Genomic DNA, 27,654 nt, shown 5'->3' with positions numbered 1-27,654 from the left:
TGGGTCAGTGAGAGAAGATTTCTGATTACACCAATAATATGTGACCCTGGACCACAAAACCAGTCATAAGGGTCAATTTTTTGAAATTGAGATTTATACACAGATTTATAAGACAATATTTGGCTGAAATACAACTATTTGATCTAAATACTGAGAAAATCACTATTAAAGTTCTTAACAATGCATATTACTTATCAAATATTACGTTTTGATACATTTGTGGTAGGAAATGTACAAAATATCTTCATGGAACATGATCTTTACTTAATATCCTGATTTTTGGCATGAAAGAAAAATTGATAAAATGTATTTTTGGATATTGCTACAAATATACCCATGCTACTTAAGACTGATTTTGTGTTTCAGGGTCACATATGCAAAACAATCATTACTCGCTAGCATTGATCCTAACTGATGAAGTGGAGAGTGCAAGTTTATTTACCAAAGGACACCTCCCCAAAGTTGAGCTCTGGGACGCTGAAGTGGAACGTAGGCCCAATTAAACACCCCCTGCAAGAGATGAAGGGATGTGGAAACTTTCAAAAAACCTATTTGCTATTGAAAATGTAGCACGACACGTAATTACACAAAACTAAAAGGCTGTTGAGGTAAGGTCCAGAGGAATGAGGAATGAGTGGCATTGTTTTAAATGACAAGGCAGAGTGGTAGTTTTGGAATGTCTACATTCAGCACTTTCAATGGTAATCCATCTTAATCAAGAGGGAAGTTGCTTGTGCTAGTTTGTTTAAAAAGATTTCAGCAGAGCTCTGCTTCGTTCATTTAATTAAGGTTTGGCCTGTACAGATTCATTTAATCAGCCATAAGCTAATGATTAAAACAACGAAGAGTGAAGGAGAAACATTGGTGGGTTTTGCTAATGGTCATAAGAGAGGGTTGATTAAAGGGAGGGATGTAAAATATAGGTCAGTCTTTGCATCAGGCAAAGGATATCTGCAGTGCTTTAAAACAACTCTGTCTAAGCTTGAAGGGTTAGTTCACTTAAAAATAAAAATTCTGTCATTAATTACTCACCCTTATGTGGTTCCAAACCTGCAACACCTTTGTTCATCTTCAGAAGACAAATTAAGATATTTTTGATGAAATCCGAGAGCTTTCTCACCCATACGCAGCAACACCAACGCAGCTGACACGTTCAAGGCCCAGAAAGGTAGTAAGGACAGGGCTCAGTGCGACCATTTCAGTCGCATTTGCGTTCAGCATATCTGTGTTTGCACTGAGGGGAGCTTAAAAGGTTTCTACGTGTTTTGCAACGTTAAGTAATGTATTACAGACATATCTCACGAATCATTTCATAAACAAAGTTTAGAGAGAGTAAATAAGAGATTCATTGTGTAGTGTTGAGAGATTCTTTGATTATAATGATACTTTGTGAGATTGCGCTGAACTAAGATGAGTGACAGTGTTTAATGATTATTGAAGTAATTTGTAAATGAGATATTGATTTAATACAATAGCTAAATAAACAAGTTAATATTAAGTGACTTACATTGTCTGACTATAACACTATTGCCTGATTTTGCTCTATTTCATCAGTTTATGAATGAATGTGCATTTTTAAACGAATCTAGTGAGTCAATGATGCAATTTCCATTTCATAAAGAGAGTCACTTGCTTTATTCCTGAACGAATCAGCCATTCGAACGAATCAAATGAATGATTCAGTAATTAAATCAGTGACTTGCTGCCACCTACTGGCAGTTTTTTGAGTTCGTTATCTTTTCAGTTATTTAAATCATTTAATATTTCTGTATTTAAAAAATTATATTTAAAACATTAATCTCAACATGAATTTATGAATTTGACTGCACTCATGCCACCTTTGAGCCTCATTTAACATATGAAAATACACCCTCAAGCCACTTTCGTGTTCTTCTGTGCCACCTTTGTAGTACAAATTAATTTTGTTAATACTGATTTCATTTGATTGGTAATTTATTCTTATTCTACTTGTTCTTATTCTTTGTTTTAATTAGAAATGTTAAAAAGCTTAAAAAATATAATTTGCTAAAAATTTGACAAAATATGACATACTTTTAATAAAGTTAGAAAAATTCTATTACAAAAGTAAAAACAAAATTCCCCTGTAAATCACTTTAAGGAGCCAAATATCACCTCGTAATAAGAAGGCAAATTTTTTTATCAGATTTTTTGATCATTGATTAGAAGGAGCTCTTGAAATTTTGACTGTGCTCCTAAATTTTTTACTTTATTCAGCAATTTTCTTTCAGTTATGTCCTTACTACCTTTCTTGGCCTTGAACGTGGTTGCTTTGCTGTCTATGCAGGATCCGAAAGCTTTCGGATTTCATCAAAAATATCTGAATTTGTGTTCCAAAGATGAACGAAGGTCTTACGGGTTTGGAACGACATGAAGGTGAATAATTAATCACAGAATTTTCATTTTTAGGTGAACTATCCCTTTAAGCACGACTTGGGCTACATCCAAATATGCCTACATTACTGCTATATAGTTGCTATCCCATGAGGCCATGGGAAAGGATTTGTAAATGGCACTGAAGCAACGCAACTGAAGCTTGCAGCATGATGATTGCAGTACATTAGGATTACATTCATACTACACACACTCATACTATACAGAAGACACTTTTAAAAGATCACAAAGTAACATAAAAAGATTTTACTTTGATCTTTTAATATTATGTTGTCTACCAGGGTTGAATGTGTATGAACATGACAGGCAATCTATCATATGTCACGGCTGGGTTAATGTTTTAAAACTGCCATTAGTACATAACAACGAAAGGGGACTGACGGGAAATGTACTAGTGTTGTGGAAAATTAACAACTCAAGACAAAAGAGGTTCATTTAACAGACACCAAGCAAGACATTTGACTTTTTCAAATGTTTAGATAATAATTCATTCATGAGAGAAGTTGATAACGTGATAAATAGTGTCTAGCAAGAGGGAAAACAAGTGTCTCTTCTGATAAAAAGAAAAAAAGATTTAAATGCCTTACACTATATATATTTAAATATTTCAATCAAACTAGGTGGCGATAAACCTAATCCTCTAGGGAGCGATTTCATCTAAGTTTGAAATGAAATATGAATGATTTTCCTCATAGACACATAAGGCAATGCATGCAGAAATAACTTACAACCAAATACAATACATTTTACTTTTATAATATAAATTAATATGAATTAATTGAAAATAAACAAATGAATACATCTTGTCTTGGCTTTAAAGGGACAGTTTACCCAAAAATAAAAATTCTGTCTGCGCTGCTCCTTGTTTACAAGCAGAGGAAAACGCACGCTGAACATAAAACATGTCTGAAGAAAAGAAATTGTTAAATAAAGTTGTTATTTTTGTTTTCTGGACCTTGAACGTGGTAGTTGTCTATGCAGGGTCAGAAAGCTCTCGAATTTCATCAAAAAGATCTCAGTTTGTGTTCGGAAGGTGAAGGAAGGTTTTTCGGTTTTGGAACGATATGAAGGTGAGTAAGTAATGAGAGAATTTTCATTTTTGGGTGAACTATCCCTTTAATTGTGAACAGAAATTAGGCCATGTTCATAGCTAAGGGGTTAATCCATGAGGTTTACCTGAATGTGACAATAACAGGCTCAGGGTTTCCCACCACACTGAAGTGCAACTCCTCAGAGAAGACACCCAGTTTGTCAGAAGAGAATTGGACCTCCATAGATTGGCAGGCTCCAGGTGGGATCATGCCTTCAGAGGGGCTGAAGGAAAAGCAAAGTCCCAGCTCTGTACTGGGCTTCACTAGTTTATACACACCTTTTATCAGTCCCTTGTTACTCAGAAGCAGCTAAGAGAAAGAGAAAACAGATGAGAGATAAAACAAAAGAAAGATGGTCTGTGTTTGCCTGCATAGTTCCAATTGTTTCATTTTTTCACCAGTGGGATCAATTGACGTTGTTTAATCATACACTTGGATACTACCTCAAAAAGAGGTCCGTAGAGACAAATCAGATTCAAACAAACAATCCAAAACTTTCAGGACAATTATATTATTGGGATCACGCACAAGCTCAAATAACAAAAGGAATTGGAAAGCCACAATGTTTACATAATTGAGTGTATTCGAACAGAGCCAAACACTGGTCTATTTCAAGACTCAGTAATAATAAGGGGCTTTTATTATTCAATTAAAACTGCCGTTGAGTCCATGCTACACTTGGCAGATTGTCAGCAACATCCTGATTAAATTTGATGTGAGATCCTGCTTGCTATTGCTTCACAGCGAATCAATTTTTTGAAGGGTTCTTCTGTTACATCAATATTTCTTCTCCCACCACAACTGCATGCTTTAGTGCATATAATGATTTGGAGAGGTAACGCTAAGTGGTTTTGTCTTTTAGACTGTGCTGAAGGTTAGAAACAGGACAATAACACTAACCAACTGCATTCAGTTGTGACACATACTGACTCAAATATAAAATTAAGATATTTTTGATGAAATCCGAGAGCTTTCTGACCCTGCATAGACAGCAAGGGTTCTTCCACGTTCAAGGCCCTGAACGGTACCAAGAATGTCTATGTGACATCAGTGGTTTAACTGTAATTTTACGAAGCTACAAAAATAATTTTTCTTACATTTCAACAACAATTCTTACATGCAGAGAAAAGCACGCACATGCGTTGTGATACTCTCCAAAATGGCGCCTAGTGTATTCTTGTAGCTTCATAAAATGATGGTTGAACCACTGATGTTCTTGGTACCTTTCTGGGCCTTGAACTTGAAAGGACTCTTCCTGTTTATGGAGGGTCCAAAACTTTCGGATTTCATCAAAACATCTTAATTTGTGTTTTGAAGACAAACAAACATTTTACGGGATTGGAACGACATGAGGGTGAGAAATTAATGACAGAATTTTCATTTTTGGGTGAACTATCCCTTTAATTAGTTATATTTAATGTCAGAATGGACCCATTTAGCACCCAGTGTGTCATGCAGCTGCTCAATAATTAATAAAAACAGGATTTAATGGGACTGAATGTAATTTAATCTTAAACCTTTGTTTTCAGCTTTAAGATTAAACCATATTGTACCTTGTAGCTCTGTTTCGAGCCAATGACAATGTTTCCCATGTCTAGAGCGTCGAAGATGAACTGCAGTTTTGGGCCTACACCTTCTCCCTGTATGCAGAGTGGCAACCGAGATTTACGACCTGTGTAAGTACAGAGCAGTCAAATGAGAAAACAAAAATGTACAGGTTAGCATAATGAAACAGGCTGTGAAATTTCACTGGTGACAATATCAACAGTCTGGCTTTCTAGGTCACTACTAATCCAAGCGACCAGAATATTGTTAGACCTAAGTCAAACATGCAAATAAATGCAAACCTGCAGATGGGCCTAAGCACCACATGCAAAAATAGTAATGCATTGTTAGAAAACAATACAAGCATGCGTGAGCATAGTGGCAGCAAAAATCCATTCATTTTAACACAACATCTGTTATCATGATGCTACTGTACAGTAAGTACCAGTGATTTCACAGTAAACAGTCTGCTGGTAGATCCTGGCTTCCTGCGGTTTGAAGATGATGTTCACCTCAGCAGTGCTGTTGGGCCAGATTTCTCCCTTCTGTAAACAAAGCAGTCAAATCAGCAGAGAGAACACATTATTGTACCTCAGTCACAACAAACTGATTTTGATGAATTTAAACAGATGTTATTTGTTATATAATAGTCATTAATTACTCACCCTTAGGTCATTCCAAACCCGTAAGGCCTTTGTTCATCTTTGGAAGACAAATTAAGGTATTTTTGATAAAATCCGAGAGCTTTCTGACCCTGACGACAACCCAACTGTCATGTTTAAGGCCCAAAAAGGTAGTAAGGACATTATTAAAATAGTCCATGTGACAACTGTAACGTTATGAAGCTACAAGAATACTTTTTGTGTGCAAAGAAAACAAAAATTTCATTAGAAAGGGTGACCTGCATTTATTTGAACCAGAATATACAGACAATGAACTAACGTTCTACGTCTACCATTTTTGGTGAACTATCTCTTTAATTTAATCTTTAGTTCTAGTTTTAGTTTTGAATGGTAGTGTATATGAAACTGCATAATGAAAATAACATAAATTTCCACAGCAATACATGACAAAGCTATTTTTTATTACTATTACTATTGTTATTATTGCAGGTGAAATGATTTGAAAAAGTGACCCAAAAAAACACTACTCCCTGAGGAAATGACATATACAGAGTAGTGAAAGCCTTACAGTCAGAGCTTCACAGGTATGATCCCAGCAGGTGATACATCAATAAACTTGGGAGATACCGAGGTCTCCTATCACCATTGCGCACTTGAGCATCCATTTACAATTATGGTGCTCCAGTGGGGTTGGTCTTCCAATTACATTGGATAAATATCTTTGCTAAATCACAAGTGAGCAAACAGCATGTTGTGTCACCAGGCAGTGCTTGACAGAGAATTGACGGAGCAGGTGTGATCAAGCTCTACCGCATATAAACAGATGCTCACACACAAGCAGAGGGGACACAGATCTGTTTTGTTTTGCTATGTCTCTGTCTTTTCTTGTCCAAGCCTGAATAGTCCTGGTTTGAAAAAGCTGCATTTGCATGAGCAGACAAGAGTGGATTACAATGAAAAAATTAAACCAGAACAGAATGTGAATCATTTTTAATTGTATGCAACCTTATAGTCGCACCTTTTTTTGTTTAATAAATACAACATATATAGGGCTGCCCCCTAATAGTCGATTAACCGTTAGTCTCGGTTCTCGGGAAGTAAAAAATCCACAGGAAGTGGAAAAATCACAGTCAGTAATGGACAGATCGTTAATGGCTGGTCTACGTGGTAATGTAGTACATCGGGCAGGACATCCAAATGCTCACCTATCATTCATCGACCTCAAATATGGCTTTTCATCTGAAAGATGTATGTAGTAGCAACTTGACATGGCAGCTCAATCTAATGTTAACCTAGGAAAATGTGCACTATTGAAGTGTCTATGCGGAGTGTGGAAGCTGAACAGTAGCATGCTACTACATGACAGATGGAGGCGCCAGTGCAGTCACTTGCGCTTAAAGGGGTCATTGGATGCAAAGTTCACTTTTACATGTAGTTCGAACATTAACGTGTGTTGGCAGTGTATGCACACATCTACCCTGTAATGATAAAAATCAATGTAGTGGTTTTAATTAATCTGTAAAAATAATATCCCCTTTTTCAAATCGAATCATTCTCAGATGTCTGTCGGTGTGGAATCAAACATAGTGGTCGTCCTTTACTCCCGACATCTGAGCCGCTGAAGATGCAGTGGATTACGTTTGTTTGTGAATGAAATACGCCTCCCGATCTACATAAATGCATCTATGTTCGCGCAAATCATTCGTGATCCAGCTTCACTTACAGCAGAAGAGAGTACAAGGGTTTTTTTATGAATCTTTGCAATAGCCTTTCCTAATAATGTGCTAGTTAGCAAGTTTAGCGGCTAAACATGGCTAAATGTGGCTAAAGTAAACAGACTCGTCACTCCACAATGAGAAGAGAGGGGCGGGGCGAGCAGAGCTCATTTAAAGCAACCTCGACCAGACCAGGCTGATTTTTGCAGAGCTGATTTTGGCAAGGTAAAAAAGGTGTTTTTTACACTATCATTGAGAAATTTTAATCAAAGAATGTTACAGACTTTTTATCAAGACCCTAAAGAATCATATTAACTTGTGGAAAATGGGCATCCGATGACCCCTTTAAAATACTACGTCATGTTTGGTCACACAGTTCAAAGTAAAACATCTTTAGAATCTGTAAAGACTCTACGTTTATTTGTGTACACTCAGAATAACAACGAAACGTTGCTGTCTTGGCTATGAACTTGAGCGTGAAACTTCGTAATTCCATATATACTTATAAAAAACTATATCTATAGAGAGTGAAATGTCTACTTTTCAATGAACCAATTTAAATAGAAAACACATATTCTCAGATTATGTAATGTGTATAAAACAAGCATACAGGTGCATCACTACTGCGGAGATGATGAGTCAGTGTCGCCGACTTCATCTCTTAAGCCGAAAACAAAGAAAGCACTAGTTTATCAATAAATTATTACGTTAATGCTGTCTCCTTGCTGTTTTTCCCTTAAACTCATAATTATTATATCATCCGGTGTGCTGTGGCAAGCTTTATGTGTGCTTGAGCACTTATTAGGCTATGTAGGCAATTAAAGGCTTATTATTATGATTTATTATTATGGTTTATTAACAAATGTGTGACTAATAGTCGACTAATGCTTAAAATGAATGACGCTAGTCAACCAGAAAAATCTTTAGGTTAGAGCAACCCTAAATACAAATAAGGAAATTGTGAGATGCAGAAAAAACATGATCAGCATGATATATGCATGTGCCTTTAATAGGCTGAAAGTCACAGCTAAGTTGCAGATTTGACACAGAACACTGTTGGATGTGTCTTTTGAAGGTTATGTGGTTGGCCATTTGGAAAAAAAAAGTGCTGAGTTAGACATCCCAGACGCCGATCTATCATAATCAGCTGGCACAGTTGCATACATTCTGCAGCTACTAAAAAGTATTCTCGTAGCTTCATAAAATTAAGGTTGAACTACTGATGTCACATGGACTTTTTGGGCCTTGTTGCTGTCTAAGCAGGGTCAGAAAGCTCTTGGATTTCATCAAAAATATCTTAATTTGTGTTCTAAAGACAAATGAAGGTCTTACAGGTTTGAAACGACATGAGGGTGAGTAGTTATTGACGGAATTTTCATTTTTGGGTGAACTATTCCTTTTTTTAAAAACTACTCATTCATAATTACAACTTACATTTATTAAGTACATCATTTTTAAGTCTCACCCACATAACAAACTCTTTTGGCTAATTAAAAACAAGCTCAGTATGTTTTAAATTGCTTGGCTGAGTTGAGTGATGTCTAAGTTTGGTTTCCACCATATGTTTAGGCATATGGTTATATGGTACGAGGACATCCTAAGTTTCAGATTTAATTGCTGGTTATGTAATATTGCATTGGAGAATCTGAAATCTGAAGTGCTAACGTGTGTCATGTGTCTAGCTGTGAACAACACACCAGGGGCATCATGATGATGTCCTGGTCATCCAGTGACAAAAGCTGCTGCTGAGTTTGCACGAGTCCCTCCTGGAGGGTATGGGAAATCGGCGAAAGACGAGCTCGCAAAGAAGGATCAGTGTTTTCTGTGAGAAACTGCTCCATTTCATCAGCCTTTTCTTGATGCGGCGCTGAAGAAAGCCTACAAAAGAGAAACGTGAAAAATTGACAGAGGAACAAAGAAAGACATTATTTATTAATTTAATCATTACCACTGAAAATGATTTTCACTTGTCTCTCGGTTTAAAAAATGCAACTCAGATGCTGTCAACAGAATATCCCTGTCACCTACTATTGAACTCCAAAGATTTCATATTTTCAAATTGGAAAAACTCAAATTATATCTAAGACTTGAAGCTGATAGAGGTCAACTAGTCAAACCTTTCCTGTTCCTCTTCATCCTCTGTGGCAAATTTCTTCCACTGGTAATGCACAATGGAATCACTCTTGTTCATTATTGCCACTTTCTGGTTGCTGGCCAAAGAGATGTAGGTTTTCTCAATCATCACATAGTTCTGGTCCAATCCTACATCAATATCTGCAGACTCTCCATAGAGGCTGATTTGGATGTCTTCTCCTACAAAGACAATACAAAACAATACTTGAGGGTCATTCTTATGAAATCATCTATTAAATTCCTCCTTTGCGTCATTATTTTTGCTTTCTTTGCACACAAAAAGTATTCTCGTAGCTTCACAACATTACGGTTGAACCACTGATGTCACATGGATCTATTTTAACGATGTGCTTACTAACTTTCTGGGCCTTGAACGTGTCAGTTGCGTTGCTGTGTGTGGGTCAGAAAGCTCTTGGATTTCATCAAAAACATCTTAATTTGTGTTCCAAAGATGAACGAAGGTTTTACGGGTTTGGAACGACATGAGGGTGAGTAAGGATGGGGGTGAACCATCCTTTTAAGTAATGGCGTAAATACCTGTAATACCTGTAAACTGACTACCACAATCCTTAGTAAATGACATTGCACGATTCATGTAAATACTCTCATCCCATAATTTTTTTTTGTGTGAAAGGGAAACTCCTACAAATGCATATGCAATAAAATCAGCTGCAAAATAACTGTCCATACTTTATCACTAATTGTTTACTTCATGTCTTTAGTAAATCTTAACAACAGTTTTTAACACCAAAAGAAAGTAAATTTGTTAGTAATTCTGGACAATAAAATGTTATAGGGTTGATTGTTGTGGAGTTGAAAGCTAATAACAAACAAAACTAGCAAATATTATTGTATCACACCACATGATTTAAAATTATTTTAAAATATATATATATAATTGTAATGAACTTAATGAGGCTAATAAAGGTTAAACAATAATGTACTGAAAAATATGCCATTTAATCAACTAACAGTCAAAATATGTCATAGTATTTATCATGAATTGAACTTAATTAAATCTGCATGTCTACATCAACACTGAAAGCATGACATTTGTACAATTTACAAAACTACATTTTATGCATTACAGACTAGACATAAATATATATAAAATAATGTGTCTTAGCTCTGAGGACACAAATACCATTGGCACTGTTTTCTGAGAATGACCCTTGAAGGTATACACTTCCGAAAGAGTGCATAGTAGAAAGGTCCCCATTAACTCCCTAGCAAGCATAAAGATTTACAATTAGCCAATTATACGACTGGAGCTGTGATCATTTTAGTCACCATGGTGGAGGTGCTAAATGTAAACAAATAGAAGTGTGTGTTCTTCGTTTGTTACTATGGTGGTGCTGTTGCGCCACAATGACTGTGAACCTGAAGGTTCATCAGGATAAGTGCTCCCCGGTGGAAAGCAATCACATGACATCACCAAAACCAATCAGCAGCAAACACAAGTAAAATTCAAAGCAAGAGCTCAAATCAGAAGCGCAGCCGACTTACATACATTTACCTTCATTTTTATTTGTTTTACTAGTTTGGATACATTCAAAGCAGGAGCTTCATGCTTAGTGGACTATCACAACCCTTCCTTGTCTATGATGTCAGCACACTTGCTCATGCAGCCACACAAAAGCAATCAAAATAAACAAACAAAAATAATTTTCAGTATAAAATGATATCAGGTAAACATTGTTCTTAGGCTATAAATCTGCTTTGGATATATAGCATTTGGAATGCGTAATATGATTGTGCTGACTGACACAAACAGTTCTGGGGAGGTGGGTTGCAAATATATGAGGCAATTCCTCTAAACAAGGCCAAAGCAAACTGACGGATATTGTACAGAAACATGCATTTTTTGGCTGTCTTAGCATGCTTCAATGCCTAATCATCACAAGTGCATGCATGTATGAACATATGCGTTCACACATATGTTTTTGTGTGTGCGTATATGTACAGTGTTTGCAACTCTTGCACAGATTCTAGGGAGAATACTTTTATTTTTCTCAGCATGTATCTCTCTCTGAAGACTCTATTCTGCAGGGGCCCTAGCTCTTGGACACAAACAGACAGGTCACCAGAGGCATTTCAGATTGTTAAGACATTACCCACCCTCCTTCATTCCATCCCATCGAGACTTCTACAGTATCAGGTGTACTGCACATAATTAACCCCTAACCGGTTTGTCTTTTTGTACATTGAGGTCTTCAAAATACTGTCTTCAATACACACTGATCCAGTACACTGCCTAATGAAGCTGCTGTGGATGTTAGGAAGACAATAACTTGTGCAATAGTAAATCTAAAAATATGTTGATAAATAATCAATCATATTGGTTATCGGACGTTATTAGTTATATTAGTATTGTGCGATATTGGATCTAAATTTCATTTAATGCGAAATTGGATATTTACAGTGACTTTTGTATGTAAGTATTTTTTTCATGTTTTATGTTGCAGCCTTATGCTTTAAATCACTTTTTTCCCCACATCAGTCTACACTCCATACACCATAATGACAAAACACTAAACAGGTTTGCAAATTTATTAGAAATAATAAAAATTTGAAATGATTCCACTGCATAAGTATTCATACCCTTTTCTGGGACACTTGAAATTTAGCACAGGAGCACTCATATCGGTGGTAGATGGTACTACACTTCGAGTGGAGTTAAAATGTGGCAAATTCATCTGAATGAGTATGATTTGGAAAGGCACGCACCTCTCAGAAAAACCAAGCCCTGAGGTCAAAATAACTGCCTGTAGAGCTCAGAAACAGGCATGCGTCAAAGCACAGATCTGGGGATGAGTTCAGAAAAAAATTCTGCTGCATTGAAGGTTCACAGAAGCATGTAGCCTCCATTATCCATAACGGAAGACGCCTGGAACAACTAGGACTCTTCCAGAGCTGGCCACCTGGCCAAACTGAGCAATTGAAGAAAGGGATTGGTTATACTGGTGACCAAGACGCTGCTAGTCACACTAGTTGAGCTCCATGATCATATGCGGAAATATGAGAGACCTACAGAAGGACAAACATTATAGCTGTGTGGCCAAACACAATCCACTTCTCAGTGAAGACACATGAAAACCAAGCACTGCAGAGTAAACCAATCACCTGCAGAAGGAAAACTCATTGCACCAAAAAATATGGAGATAGCCTTAATGAAAACCCAGTCCAGAGCATTCAGAACCTCAGACTGGGCAGAAGGTTCACCTTCCAACAGGAAAACTGTTAATGTCCTTGAGTGGTCTGGCCAGAACCTTTGCTTGAACGCAATCAAATATTTCTGGAGAAACCTAAAAATGTCTGCCAGCCTCCATCCAAGCTGACAGAGCTTTAGAGGTAAAGAGGTGAGGCAAAGAATGGCAACTAATTGCCAAATGCAGATGTGCAAAGCTTGCCGCATCATACCCAAAAAGACTTGAGGCTGTGAAGGTGCTTCAACTAAGTATTGAGTTAAGGGTATGAATACTTATGCAATGGGCTTTCAGGGTTTTATTTTTAATGAATTTGCAAAGTTGTCACAGATCTGTTTTATCCTTGTCATTATGGTGTGTGGGGGGAAAAAAATAATTAAAAAACGCAACATAAGGCTGCAACATAAAACGTGAAAAAATGCATTTTTCACAAGGCACTGTAATTGTAACATTCTGATTACCTTTGCCATCATTTAACACACTTAATTATTAAAAACACTAATAACTGAACAGCACTCTTAAATGTAATCCTTAGCAAAATTTTAGCCAACCATCAATGGGCACATGAGCCTCAGAACTGCAAGACAAGCATTTGTGGTTAAAATGTATATACATTTTTATTTTTTGGAAAATGACCGTTCATTTCGCTATATAGACCATTATTCCTTAGCTTGAATTGTGTAGAGCCCTTTGAAGCTGCATTGAAACTACAGTTTGGACCTTTAACCCATTCCATTATATGGACAAAAATCCTGGAATGTTTTCCTCAAAAACCTTAATTTCTTTTTGACTGAAGAAAGACATACATGAACATCTTGGATGACACAGAGGTGAGTAAATTATCAGGAAATTTTAATTCTGCAGTGAAATAATCCTTTAAATTCTTGAAGTTAAACCAAAAAATAAAAACAATATCTTGCGAAATGTAAACAATACATAATATATGCTTTCGCCAAACATTTTCATGTGCTGTACAGTAAGGACTAAAGACTGTAAGAAAGAAGAAAATAGAGCCTGGAGCATTTTCTCTATAGAAGCTGCTCCAGTTATGCAAGCATGTCTTCTAGCAGAAGGACTGCTGTTACTCCATGCACGTTTTAAACAAGCCTTTGTAATTGCAGCACATATGAAGTCGCTAGAGCAGAAGTATTTGCATTTATGGAAAAGACAGACAGAGAGTGTGCAAGAAAGATAGCAAAATAACAGACAGGCAGAGAGAGAATAAAAACATTGGGAGAAGAAATGAAACCGTCATAATTATCAGTGACATCCTGAATGTGATACGGGTAGAAGGGAGGTTATGTCCTGTGGTTTCTCTCCTTTCTCAGCTCCATCCCAGTCTCACCCTTTCATCCTCTCTTCACTGATTAATTTGCCATAGATATCACTTTTCACAAATGAGCCAAAGACATTTAACCTCTGTCTCTATGCATGAAGCTTTAAGAGGGAAAAAAAAGAGTGAAGGAAATTGTGTCTTTGATGGGACACTGCATCTGCCAGCGGGCTGAGGGATTGTGGGAGCTGTTCAGAAGAGAGGGGAGGGGAGAAGAATGGGAAATGAGGAAAGCTTTCATAGTGCTGCGGAGTGTGCGTGTGTGTGTACGCGTATGTGTGATGTCTTCTTCAGCTCACTCTTAAGTGCACTCTAAAAAGCCTGTCGAGATAAGGGAGTTCTCCTTCTTGAGGAGGAAAGCGGTCTACTTATATCATCAAGCAGACTATAGAATTCACATTTGGTCTTCCAGACGAAAGAAAAACAAATGTGAGATGACCAAAACATGCAATAGAAAAGCGATTTCCTTTTGGACGTCTTTTCCTAGTGCAATTAACCTGTGTCAAACAAGAGTACAAAATATGCATAAATAAAAGAAAAACAATTATCCTGTCAATTCTTTGGCCTTTCTGAAGATGCTGTTAGCATGCATTTTATTCTTACAATAGCACAAGGCATTTTAGTGATTGGTTCAACACACAGCAGTAATTATCTTATTTATTTTCATGACATGTTTTGTATGCATTGTGTTATGCTGTCTGAGCAGACGACAGACTGTTGAACAGAAAAGGAAAGGAGAGAGATTGATATACTGTAGACAGAATGGAAAAGGCGACCCGTGACCCATGCAACGAAGCTGATGTGTTTGTTTTGCTTTGGCGCACCATGTTTTCATTCGCGAATATAATACTGTTTTTGTCATTAGCTCTCCTCACCTCGATGTTGCCATTTAAACAGACCTAGATGCTTACGGCTCCCTCTGCATCTGTTGTCTCTGAATGCCACGGTAATGAGATTTTGTTTCTATACGAAAGCCGTTAATAGCAAACAAGCCACGGGTAATGCGTTGCACTGCAATTTGTAACGGAAATACAAGAAATGAGATACATGCCGTACCGACTATTTCTCATACTGAAGTTCCATGCATGCATTCCCTGTTTACAGCCAGAAATGTCTGTAGAAATGATGAGAGGGATATCCTTTGAAGAACCCCAAGCGTCCCTTAAAAGGAAATAGCTTTCACTGTATAAGAGAGAGTGTGTACTAGTGTGTAGGATCCCCTCTGCCCCACTGCTGCAGCTGCTACCCGGGGCTTTTTGGCTCTTTATGCATATTTTAGAGTCAGTGGGCAAACTCTGCAGCCTGGATAAGGCAGATCATACGAAGCAAAACAGCTGGGAGGCATTTGAAAATGTAGGACAGATTAAGTAACTCATCCCTGCCTGTTTTGCTTAGAGGAGATAGTGTCGCTACTTACTTCCAGCTATTGGTAATTAAACACATTATGGTTTCAGAGGGACTACATGGGCTTCAGTAAGTCTTTAGCTTTGTGGTCCATTATTTATAGTCAGTCAAAACAGAGCAGTTAAAGGTACTACCAGTCAAAATGTTTTTTAGCATCTTTTACTCACCAAGCCTGCATTTATGTGGTCCAAAGTACAGCAAAAGCAATACAATTTTGAAATATTCTTTTTATTTAAAATAATTGTTTTCTATTTGAATATATTTTAAAATGTCATTTATTCCTGTGATTTCAAAGCTTCATTTTAGCATCATTACTCCAATCACATGATCCTTCAGAAATCATTCTGTTCTGATTTGCTGCTCAAAAAACATTTATTATTATTTTTATGTTGAAAACAACTGAGTAGAATTTTTTTAGATTTCTTTGATGAATAGAGAGTTCAGAAGAGCAGCATTTATCTGAAATAGAAATCTTTTGTAAAATTATAAATGTGTTTATCATCACTTTTGATTAAAAAAACAGAATTCTTTTAAAAATTCTTTTAAAAATTTTTAAAAAGCATTAATAATCTTATGACTGGTAGTGTAGTGTAGATTGCACCTTAGCTGTTCTGCATGTTAAACTACTAATCATTTGTAATTCCTACATCCAGATCTGTTTTGTCAAACAGTATAATGACAGATCCAGTAACAGTCTCTGAAATTCAACAACACTGCAAAAAAAACAAAACAATGAGTAGCATTTACTCATTTTTGTGCAATCAGTTTTTTAAGTAAATTTACATTCAAATTAATCCATCTTAAACATGTAAAATTAACTTTAACTTTAATTAAGTCGAAAAACTTCCATCTCATTTTCAACTTCCATCTCAACTTCAAAATCATCTTACATCGCTGCAGAAGTACCGACCCAGTGTTTACAAAGTGAACGCGCAAGTAGGGTCAAACACCCTTTACAAAAAAAGGTAAAACAGCAATGTAGGAGTTGAAGGAGAAAATGAGATGAAAGTTTTTCTACAAAGCCTAACTGTCATGAACCGGAATGAGCATTTAAGGTTAAAAAGTATATAAATTGTACATTTTTTTTAGAAATTAACTGATCGTTTTGCTAGATAAGACTTCTTGGCCCTTTGAAGCTGCATTTAAACTTGATTTTGGAAGTTCAAACTTGTGGGCACCATAGAAGTCCACTATACGGAGAACATTAATAAAATTTTTACCTCAGAAAACATAATTTCTTACGACTGAAAAAAGACAGACATGAACATCTTGGATGACAAGGGGGTGAGTAAATTATCTGTAAATTTTTGTTCTGGAAATGAACTTCTCCTTTAAAAGAAAGAGTACAACTTACAGAAATCCATATCTTGTCTCATCTAATCGTTTTATCAGTGTTTCAACCACAGAAAGACATCAATATAACAGCTTCTAAACAATGTCACAAAACATCTAATTTACCTCAGAAAAAACATATTTGGTGATCATAAACTCGCTAGTCAGCTGGAAAAATTAACTCTAGAGAGGAGCATTTTACTAAATACAGTATATGCAGCATATAACATATTCATTATAATTTTTACTGCTCTTCAGTTTTTAACTTGTTTGAATAAATCCGTCAAATTTTTATGACAGCCAGCATTTAAATGTTCATATTTCAAAAAACTAATAGGAGTAGAAATATAATTATGTAGATGTAACTGAATTATTATAAAAACTTAAAGGAGAACTCCACTTCCAGAACAACAATTCACAAATAATTTACTCACCCCCTTGTCATCCAAGATGTTCACATCTTTCTGTCTTCAGTCGTAAAGAAATTATAGTTTTGAGGAAAACATTTCAGGATTCATTGGTGCCCCAATTTTGAACTTCCAAAATGTAGTTTAAATGCAGCTTCAAAGGGCTCTAAATGATCCCAGCCGAGAAAGAAGGGTCTTATCTAACGAAACGATCGGTAATTTTTTTCGGAAAATAAAAATTTGTTTACTTTTTAAGCACAAATCAAACGCTGTTTACAAACAAAAAGGTACAACAATGTCAGACGATTCTGAAGTTGTAGGAGAAAATAACTTGGAGTTCTTCCGACATACTCTACCTTTTTGAGCCGCAGTACACAGACGATGAACTTGTGGTGATTCAAAAACATGATTCGTAAGTGATGGGAAGTTCAGATCATTTTACCGACTCAGACCTTTGAGTCTCGTTCAGCAAAATGAACAAATCTTTTTTCGAGTCATTTCGTTCATTTTAGCAAAATCGGCATTACGTGACAGCCCCATAAGATTAACGAATGACTCGAAACAGGTGAACTAATTCCAGTACAGAACCTAATAGGATGTTGAGCATGCGCGACTGAACGAATCACTCCCCGAGACGACTCGTTCTTCACGAGTCACATTAAATATTCGTTCAAAATGAACGATTGTTCAAGAACGCGCATCCCAGAGCCTGTGCTACACGAGCGTTTATGCTTAAAAAGTATACAATTTTTATTTTTCGAAAACAATGACTGACTTCCTCGGTTGGGATTGTTTAGAGCCCTTTGAAGCTGCATTTAAACTGCATTTTTGGAAGTTCAAATTCAGGGCACCAATGAAGCCCATTATATGCAGAAAATCCTGAAATGCTTTCCTCAAAAACCATAATTTCTTTATGACTGAAGACAGAAAGACATGAACATCTTGGATGACAAGGGGGTGAGTAAGTTATTTGTAAGTTGTTGTTCTGGAAGTGGACTTCTCCTTTACTTGAAGTGTTAAGCATTTGTATACATATCAGTTAATTTTAACCTTCTATGTAGTACCAACTCACTCTCATGCATATTTTGAGACATTTTTTGAGAAAATTTGGCATGTACTATACCTGATGTATATTCAAAATAGGTTTGTTACAAGTTTGTGAATCGAATCAAATTGTGAAATTTGTGTCAAAACCCAGCCCTAATAAGCATTACACCTTCAGTGCAGAACAGTGCAAGGTTAGTGTTTTCCCTATACAGCACATAGAGAGCACCATTAGAGACTTAAGAGAGGTCTGTGTGCTTATCTGAGAGGCAACTGGGACTGCAGGAAGATGTTCCTGCCAACCCCAGAACGAAACCAATGAAGACATGCTCCAAAGCAGCTTCGAGTTAAACATAAATGAGGAGGAGACAGGAAAAGGCGCTAAATTAAAAATGATACTCCCCTGATGGGTGCAAAGTAGTATTTTTAGAGCAGAGCGCATATTAAAATGTTAATGCCAATGGCCTTCAGCAGACCTGTGTGTTTATTCAGTGAGACAGGCAGAGCACCTGCAAAAAAAACCCACACACAAGTGCCTAAACCACATGCTCAATTATATCTTGACATATACACGCACATTCACACAGACAATAATTCATGCATGCACACGCTGTTTAGTTTAAACACACCCTCTTACCCAACATTGCACCATCTTGTCTGTGAATAACACCTATCTGCCTACAGCTGACTCAGGTAAAACAGTGACTCAGCATTAAGATTAATTAATTAAATGAACCCTAACAAAAATTCAACTATTGTGTTATGTAAAAAAATCATTTGCATAGATCATAGACCTCAGAAAGTTTTAGCATTCAAAGCATAGCACACAAGTGAAAATGTCAGTAATCTGCCTGTTCAAAAACAAAACAAAGTGCAATAATAAGGATGGTCTGTTGGTCCAGGACCAGTGTGAGAAAGTTTAAGTGCAGATGGAATGATAATGCTTCTTTTTGTGGAAAACATTATAGACGTTTTTAGGATTCTTTGATGAATAGGAAGTTCAAAAGAGCATTTTGAAAAACAATTTCTTTTTTAAAATCTAAACAACTTTTTTTTTTTAAATTACCATTTTTAGCAGACGGACAATGCATCCTGATGTATAGCACATTAACATACAGAAAAGGGAAAATATTGTTTGTAAGATTAACCAGGCACACCCGTTAACAGGATTTATTAATAGAACTCTTTGCCTGAAGGACTACCCTTTGAAAGAGCAAAAATTAACCATTCTTGCTCCAATACAACGAAATAACTGATATTTTTTAATCATAATAACCTCAGGGTAATCAACACCTAAAGAGAAATACATTCAATTCCAAAAAACCTTGAGGAAAGTCATGTACAGATATATTCTGCCTCAAATAGCATAATGCAATTTGGCTTATGTGATGTGTCACTGTGATGTTTTGTAGCTTAGTTTTACTTTAAAATGTCATCTCCATTATTGTATGTGTAGAATATGTGTGGGTAGTGAAAAATAAAGAGTCTATTAGTATATTAAGAATAACTGTAAAATACAAAGATGAATTTACATTAACAGTGAAGTTTAATAATAAGATCATTTACATTTGCTACAAGGATGTCACAGTGACATTTAGTAGTGTTGTTCGAGGAGGAGTTTGTGGTGTTGTGCTAAGCAGTAAATACCTGAATGGTAGCGCAGCAGCAAAACCTGGCTGTGATCCCCTGTGGCTTTAGCCAAGAACTCAACAGTAACTTGCATGCTTTGTCCAACATCAAGCGTCCCTATGGATGGCTCTACAGAAAATGGGCTGTGCGGAATATATACACCATTATAGACATCATCTTTAAAAGAAAGTGTCAGCCATAGAACAAAACATGAAATTATTTATACAGCACAATGTCTTTTACCTGCATGTGCTGAGCTGGAATTTAGCCTCACAGTTTCCTATGTTCCGCACAAGCAGAGTTCTCTGGGACAAGCACTTTACTGGACAAACTTGGAAATGCAGACTATCTGGGAAGTCCAAGATGGCACGGGGCCCAATTGCACGAATGGGCACCTCAAACTTTTCACGTTCAGTCACACAAATAAGTCTGTGGATGTAATCCTACAATTACAAGCATTTGAATGTCAGTGGTGATATACAGAGGAACATACTGTAGAGCCTTGAAGAAGGCAAGGCCTTAAAGAATTAGTTCAGTTCCAGAATAAAAAATTCCTGAGAATTTACTAACCCCTATGTCATCCAAGATGTTCATGTCTTTCTTTCCTTAGTTTTTGAGGGCAACATTCTAGGATTTTTCTCCATATACTGGGCTTCGATGGGACCCAACGAGTTGAAAGTCCAAACTGCAGTTTCAATGCAGCTTCAAAAAGCTCCACACAATCCCAGCTGAGGAATAACGATCTTATCTAGCTAAAAGATTTTCTAAATAAGATTTATGTATTTTTTTAAAGATTTATTTTTTGCCATTTTGCCTTTATTATGACAGGACAGATCAGAAGTGACAGGAAGCAAAGTGGGAGAGAGAGATGTGGGCAGGATCAGGAAAGGTCAGGATTCGAACACAGGACACCGGGAACGCAACGGCACAAGGCTCTCGGTGCCATCCGATTTATATACTTTTTAAACACAAATGCTCGTCTTGCACTAGCTTGACCTCAAGCATTAGGTAATCATGTTCATGTGACGTAGGCGGAAGTACCAACCCTGTGTTTACAAAGCAAGTGTGCAAAGAAAGTCAAACATCCTTTACAAAAAAAAACACTAAACAATGATGTCAGACAATGTAGAACAGGGGTGTCAAACTCAGTTCCTGGAGGGCCGCAGCCCTGCAGAGTTTTGTTCCATCCTTGCTCCAACACACATACTATGCAGTTTTCAATTAAGCCTAAAGGACTTGATTAGTTGGATCAGGTGTTTTAATTAGGGTTGCATCTAAACTCTGCAGGGCTGCGGCCCTCCAGGACCGGAGTTTGACAACCCTGATGTAGAAGGTGACTAGTTTTGAAATTGGAGGGAAAAATTAGATTTTACTTTTTCGCCCTACTTTTTTAAACCAAAGTACACATGCAAAGAACTAATCGCACTTGACCTTTGACCTTTTTTAGAAAATGACTGCTTGTTTCACTACGCAAGACCGTTACTCCTCAGCTGGGATCATGTAGAGTCCTTTAAAGCTGCACTGAAACTACAATTTGGACATTCAACCCACTGATCCCCATTGAAGTCTGCTATATGGAGAAAAATCCTGGAATGTTTTCCTCAAAAACCTTAATTTCTTTTCGACTGAAGAAAGAAACATGTGAACATCTTGGATGAAATGGGGGTGAGTAAATTATTAGGAAAGTTTTATTCTGGAAGTGAACTAATCCTTTAAAACAAACCTAAATGTAATAAGGTACTGTACATCTAGTACATATGGTATCTTTAATTAATCAATACATTTTAAACCCCAGAATTTGGGAATTACTGTTTTGAGGAATCAATCCATAAACTCACATGCAAAACCTTACAGAGAATACAAGCAAGATAGGAAATGATACAGTTTTTCTCAAACCACCATAGCTCTATTTGAATTAATGTATGAAGATATCTGCATTAAAATGTTTGCCAAACCAAAATAGATTTGCAGGTCACATCACAGACTGCAAAAGAGTCACTAATGGACAAATGAGTGGCTGTGGTAGAAACATTAAGTCTCCAGTGTCCTGTGCTTACCGAAGTACTTTCTCAGATTTCTTAAAGACGTGTCGAACATTAAAATGAGACTTTGAGATTTGTTTGCAACATATTTATGTTGTAGAGACGCAATTACATCACAGTGTGGCAGTGACATCTTTTTGGTCATTCATAAATACAAGCAATTGGGCAATGAGTACACTATAGAAATGGTAGTATATGTACAACCAATTAAGTAGTGAGTGTCAGCTGCAGTTGCACTTTACCTTGTTCTCCTGTGGAGTGAAGAGAACGGTGAATGTAGATGCCATGCCTGGGGCAACTTTCTTACTAGCATCTAGTGGGCTAACCACTTTAAAATAAAGTGAGTCTTCTTCAATCACCTTTACCAGTCGAGGAACCTGCAATACATTCATATTCATGTCAAGTCAATGTTCATTACACATGAAAATGAACAAAATATTCTCTAATTGTCTTGGAATAATGTTGAATGGTGTGATTCAGAATGGAATGGATTACAAGCTACCAACGAATATTAACAAAATGATAGACTGTACACTCCAGGACAGATTTATTCCAAAATGCATAAGTCCAAAACAGATTTGCAAAGATGATTAAATTTAAACCAATTCCATCTATATTTTGTGAACAGGTCAGTGGGTTTATGTCTGTAAAGGTTTTCTTAAATCTTGACAATTGGCAAATGTCCACGACTTGATTTGTGGTGGGATTTGTGGCAAATCCCCTTGTTTAACAATCAGGCAAATAAATCTACTTTCAATTCATTTCTATCCTTTGAACTGGAAGTTCATAATACAAGTATAAAGACAAATACACCCAAATGTACTAAATATTGTTTTTTTTACCCATTCATTGTGTGGTTTTATAACACACTGACTGTATAATCTGCTCAGAGGAATAAAAGTCACCTTGTCACTGTTCCGCAGCTCTAAGGGCACCTTATATGTCTTAAATGGTGAGTAGTTCTGAAACACAATCTCAGACGGGTACGGTTGAAACATGGCCTGGTCCAAATCTAATGAGGAAAACTGTATTTGAAAAAAAAAAAAAAGCGAAAGTCAAACTTTTATATAATATCTGATGAAATGCTGAAATGTAAAATGTTGAAAATCGCTCAACAAATGTCTTCTGCATTCAAATGTCCACTTTATTAAGGAAAAAACATTAAAATATCTGTGAATTGTGTTGTGTGAGAAAAATCAGATGCAGCACACCCAGGGTTGTGTTGAGGCAGAACATGCAGCATTTGTCACTGAGAAGATTTTCACATATAATCACATTCTGTTTGACTCACATTTTAGTAGGTCAATACTATTTTATATAACAGAATTCTGCAGTACAAAAGAACTGTAAACAGCTACAGTTACTATACTGCACATATTAAAAGCATTAATATATTAGTATCTCCCCAGAGAAAAACTGTGATGATGACCTTAATTAACTTTGAAAATGTTGCTGCTAAGATACTTGGAACCAGTGATGTAGAAGAACAAACTAAATAATTAAGCGCTAGAGCTGAGCATTGTGAAATGCTGATATTTTACCTTGTGATGTGTGGTCTCACTCATATCTAAGAGCTCCAGGATACGGGGCGGATGCATCTCGTAAGTGTTTGATAATCGCTCCTCTGTTGTCTGGCACATTTCTCGAGCATATACAGATGGAATCAGCTGCAAAGACATATGCAGACTGTTATGAGTGCATTCATCCACTATGGATTCATATTTTCCTATATTCTGCATAATTCATATTGTGAAAAGTACTATAGAAATAAATTAAACTGAAGTGAATTTATTTAGTGTCTCCCTTGTCTTCCAAGATGTTCATGTCTTTCTTTCTTCAGTTGTAAAGAAATTTTGTTTTTTGAGGAAAACATTTCTGCATTTTTCTCCATATAATGGACTGCTATTGTGCCCCGATTTTAAAATTCCAAAATGCAGTGTAAATGCTGCTTCAAACGATCCCAAATGCGGTTGTAAATTATCCCAGCCGAGAAAGAAGGGTCTTATATAGCGAAACGATCGGTTATTTTAATAAAAATAATAATTTATAAAAAAAAAATTAATGTCAAACGCTTGTCTGGCCTTACTCTCCCTGACAGTTAGGGTATGTCGAAAAACTCAAAAATCATTTCAAAATCATCCTGGATCGCTGCAGAAGTTCCGACCCAGTCTTTGCAAAGTGAACATGCAAAGAAGATCAAAAACCCTTAACAAAAAAGGTAAAACAGCAATATAGGACGATTTTGACGTTAAGTGAGAAAATACGGTCAGAGTTTTTCGACATACCCTAACTGTCTTGAGCTAGAATACACAGAGTTCAGGGAGAGTAAGGCCAGGCAAGCGTTTGAGATTAAAAAGTATTTAAATTGTATTACTTTTATGAAAATAACCGATCGTTTCAATAGGTAAGACCCTTCTTCCTCGGCTGGGATCGTTTACAACTGCATTTGGGATCGTTTGAAGCCGCGTTTAAACTGCATTTTAGAAGTTCAAAATCGGGGCACCATATCAGTCCATTATATGAAGAAAAATCCTGAAATGTTTCCCTCAAAAAACATAATTTCTTTACGACTGAAAAAAGAAAGACATGAACATCTTGGATGACAAGAGGGTGAGTACATTATTTGTAAATTGTTGTTCTGGAAGTGGACTTCTCCTTTAAGCAGGAGTCTTTAACCCTTCTCCTGGAGAGCTACCACCCTGCAGATTTCAGCTACAACCTTAATCAACACACCTCAACCAGTTAATCAAGGTGTTCAGCATTACCTGGTAATTACAGGCAGGGATGTTGGAGCAGGGTTGAAACCGAAGTCTGTGGTTTGGTAGCTCTCCAGGAGCAGGGTTGAAGATCCCTGGAGTGTTTGCTTTGTATTGAATAACGCTGACACACAGACATCAGGAAGTTTACTTATTGACATATATGGGCCATTCTACAGAACTGGTGCAAACTGCTGTCCCACAACCAAAAAACACATTTGAAAAGCATACTAAGATCCTTTTATTATCTATGGAAACCCACAATAATATTTAAAATATCAGTAGGCTTAATATATATATAAAATAATCATTTAATGGGTGCTTGCAATTGGGAGGTGGCTGTCCGGAACCCTAGCCCCTAAATTTCAACTTATGAAAATGATATTGAAATCATTTTTGCATTTTATTCCATTGTTGTTTTTAAAAATATCTTTTTTGATTTTTTAAAAAAGTGAAGTTCAAAAAGTTATTTTTAAATTATGAAACTTTATGTAAAAAAACAAACAAAGCTGTCCCGAATTTTCCTGTCACTACTGAAACAGTGTATGTTTTAGTCCATTGGCTGAGGCTGCTTTAACTACACCCCTGCATTTATGATCAGGAAATATGTATGTGTCACTCTCTCACATAGCTACACAGTGAGTAGATATACCTCATCATTTTGAGGTAAATGTGTTCAAAAGTATGAAAAATCTGTGTGTAACTTTAAAGAATATCACTACCAAACACCATTTTTCTATAATTAAACCGTTTTTGGGAGTTATTCCATAACATTTAGCTTTTATATACTGTTTAGAACTGTGCTAGCTAACCATGTGCTGATTAGCATCTTTGAGCTTGGTTCAAAAGTGTCACGACTGAAACATCTGGTGAAGTTTCGGTAGTGACATCTTTGTTTTTTTGGCGTTATCCCATTAAATTGTCACTACTGCCGTAACACACTGTAAAAAATAAAAAACACAATTTGTTGAGTCAGCTTAAAAATTTGTTACCCTGCTGCCTTAAAATTTTAAGTTCAGTCAACTAAAATAAGTTTAGTCAACTTGAAATGTTAAGTTGGACTAAGTAACAACGTAGATATTTGTGTTTGCTAAACTTAACAGATGGGTAAGTAACCCAGCTGCCTTAAAATTGTAAGTTGATTCAACTCAAATATCTAAGTTGTCACTTAGTATAATTTAACATTTCAAGTTGAATACACTTTTTTTTGAGTTGACTGAACTTAAAATTTTAAGGCAGCCAGGTTACAAATTATTTTAAGTTGACTCAACAAATTGTTTTTTACAGTGCAGTCACAACCGAAACATGTCATCATTGTTTCGGTAGTGACAAAAGGAAACACATAATCCTTTATTTAGAGGAAATAAACAAAATTTTACAACAGTTATGCAGATTTTAGTATTTTAGTATGGCGTTTTAGTATGTTGGTAATTCTGTAATGTGATGTGTTGGCTACCAAAACATTACTGTCACTGCTGAAAATTTGCTGTCATGACCAAAACATGGGATGTTTTGTCTAAAATAAAGTATACTGAATTATCAGCTAAGATGTTATGATAGTGTTTGTTTCAATATACATTCAAACTAATTAAGTTTGAAATCAGTATGATCAACTTTTTGCCTTTTACACAGAAGAACTGAATTCAAAATACAACAAATCTCATAAATCACTCTTGAATTGTAATTGTTATTGACGTACCTCTCAAAACTTTTTAATAAAATAGAAAAAAAATATAGATTTACAAGTAAGATGTAAACAAATACTTATTAGGTTTAATATAACCCTTCTTTTTAAATGATAATGTGATTCAGATGTGACAAATTTTGGGGAAAGGACAAATATTCCAAAACCTTCTGAAAATACAATATGAGAATTAACTGCACAATTACTAGAAATGTGTACCTTGGATATTATACATTATGCATACATACAAAATTTGTGGCAAAAGCCACATTTTTTTCAAGACGTTTCCAACAGTGTCTTTGAACCAATTCCAGCCCATATTGGATATTAAATAACAAACAAAAATAAAAGGGAGAAAAAAGGAGATGTTACAGTAAATAAAATGGGACTTAATGAGTTTTAGAACAACTTAACAGATACTTCAATATTAGAATTGAACACTCCATAGCTGTCAATCAACCACCTGTCAATCTACAAGAAAAAATGCACTAATTCTTCATGGTCAGAGTCAGAAAATCTGAGTATGTTTATGTTTATTAGTTACTAATAGTTAGTGCTCCTTTTGAAGGCAGAGATTTTAGTTAATGATAAGGGTAGCCTGTTGCTTTAAATACAGGTTTAAGATATATTAAAATGCTCACCTTTGCAGAATTTGCCTCCCGTTTTACCAGTTTGGGATTTCGGGGTGCCACCACTTTTGTTTTGAATCCCGCTGGCATCTTCTCGCGTGAACTTCGGAGGTTTGAGTGAGAAGCTTGGACATTCGAGGCTGGCATTTTGAAACAAACTGACTAACTGACTTAAAATGAAATTTGATGCTAATGACAGTAACTAAACTAATGAAATGTTTAACCGAGAAGCAGGTGGCTAACCGCCATTCGCACGCTAGGTCGCTTCATTGATAATGTTGTGTTTGTCCCGAACACAAGACGTTTAAAATTAATGTTTATAAAATAACCACACGGCTACATTATAAACTACGTGTTGGAACAATAAAATTAATAAAGCATTTCAAATTTTCAAATCCAGCCGATTTGTTGTGAAGGCTCTTCCTCCAGCGCACATTTCTCAACTTTGAGCTTGGTGGTTACTATGACAACGGTCGCCATGGCAACGAGGAACTGGAAGTTCTCAGTAAAAAGCTCACCGATTGGTGTGCGTGCATAAAGACGCCCTGTGATTCGATGAAAGTTTTGGGCTGGAACGGTAGATGAGGATATCCGTACCATAGCAACTTAAAAACCACAAACAAACATTTCCCTTGTGTTTGTATAGAGACTTCGATTGGACAGTAGAGA

The 27,654-nt window shown here is 36.3% G+C and overlaps 1 protein-coding gene across 1 annotated transcript in view; it reads right to left on the bottom strand.

The window, feature by feature from the left end:
- Positions 1-27,411, bottom strand: part of hydin (HYDIN axonemal central pair apparatus protein) — an 89,969-nt gene extending 62,558 nt beyond the window's left edge. The window contains 12 exon segments of the mRNA XM_051135605.1: positions 443-510; positions 3,589-3,812; positions 5,057-5,175; positions 5,494-5,593; positions 9,084-9,264; positions 9,504-9,699; positions 19,893-20,017; positions 20,118-20,317; positions 22,159-22,293; positions 22,822-22,941; positions 23,458-23,583; positions 26,998-27,411. Coding sequence (XP_050991562.1) covers positions 443-510; positions 3,589-3,812; positions 5,057-5,175; positions 5,494-5,593; positions 9,084-9,264; positions 9,504-9,699; positions 19,893-20,017; positions 20,118-20,317; positions 22,159-22,293; positions 22,822-22,941; positions 23,458-23,583; positions 26,998-27,132 — 1,729 coding nt within the window. The 5' untranslated portion in view covers positions 27,133-27,411.
- Between the last annotated feature and the right edge of the window lie 243 nt (positions 27,412-27,654).

The sequence above is a fragment of the Labeo rohita genome, chromosome 18, assembly GCF_022985175.1.
Source record: "Labeo rohita strain BAU-BD-2019 chromosome 18, IGBB_LRoh.1.0, whole genome shotgun sequence".
Taxonomy (NCBI): Eukaryota; Metazoa; Chordata; class Actinopteri; order Cypriniformes; family Cyprinidae; genus Labeo; species Labeo rohita.
Note: the sequence above shows the minus strand (reverse complement) of the source record. Positions and strands in the feature narration are given on the sequence as shown.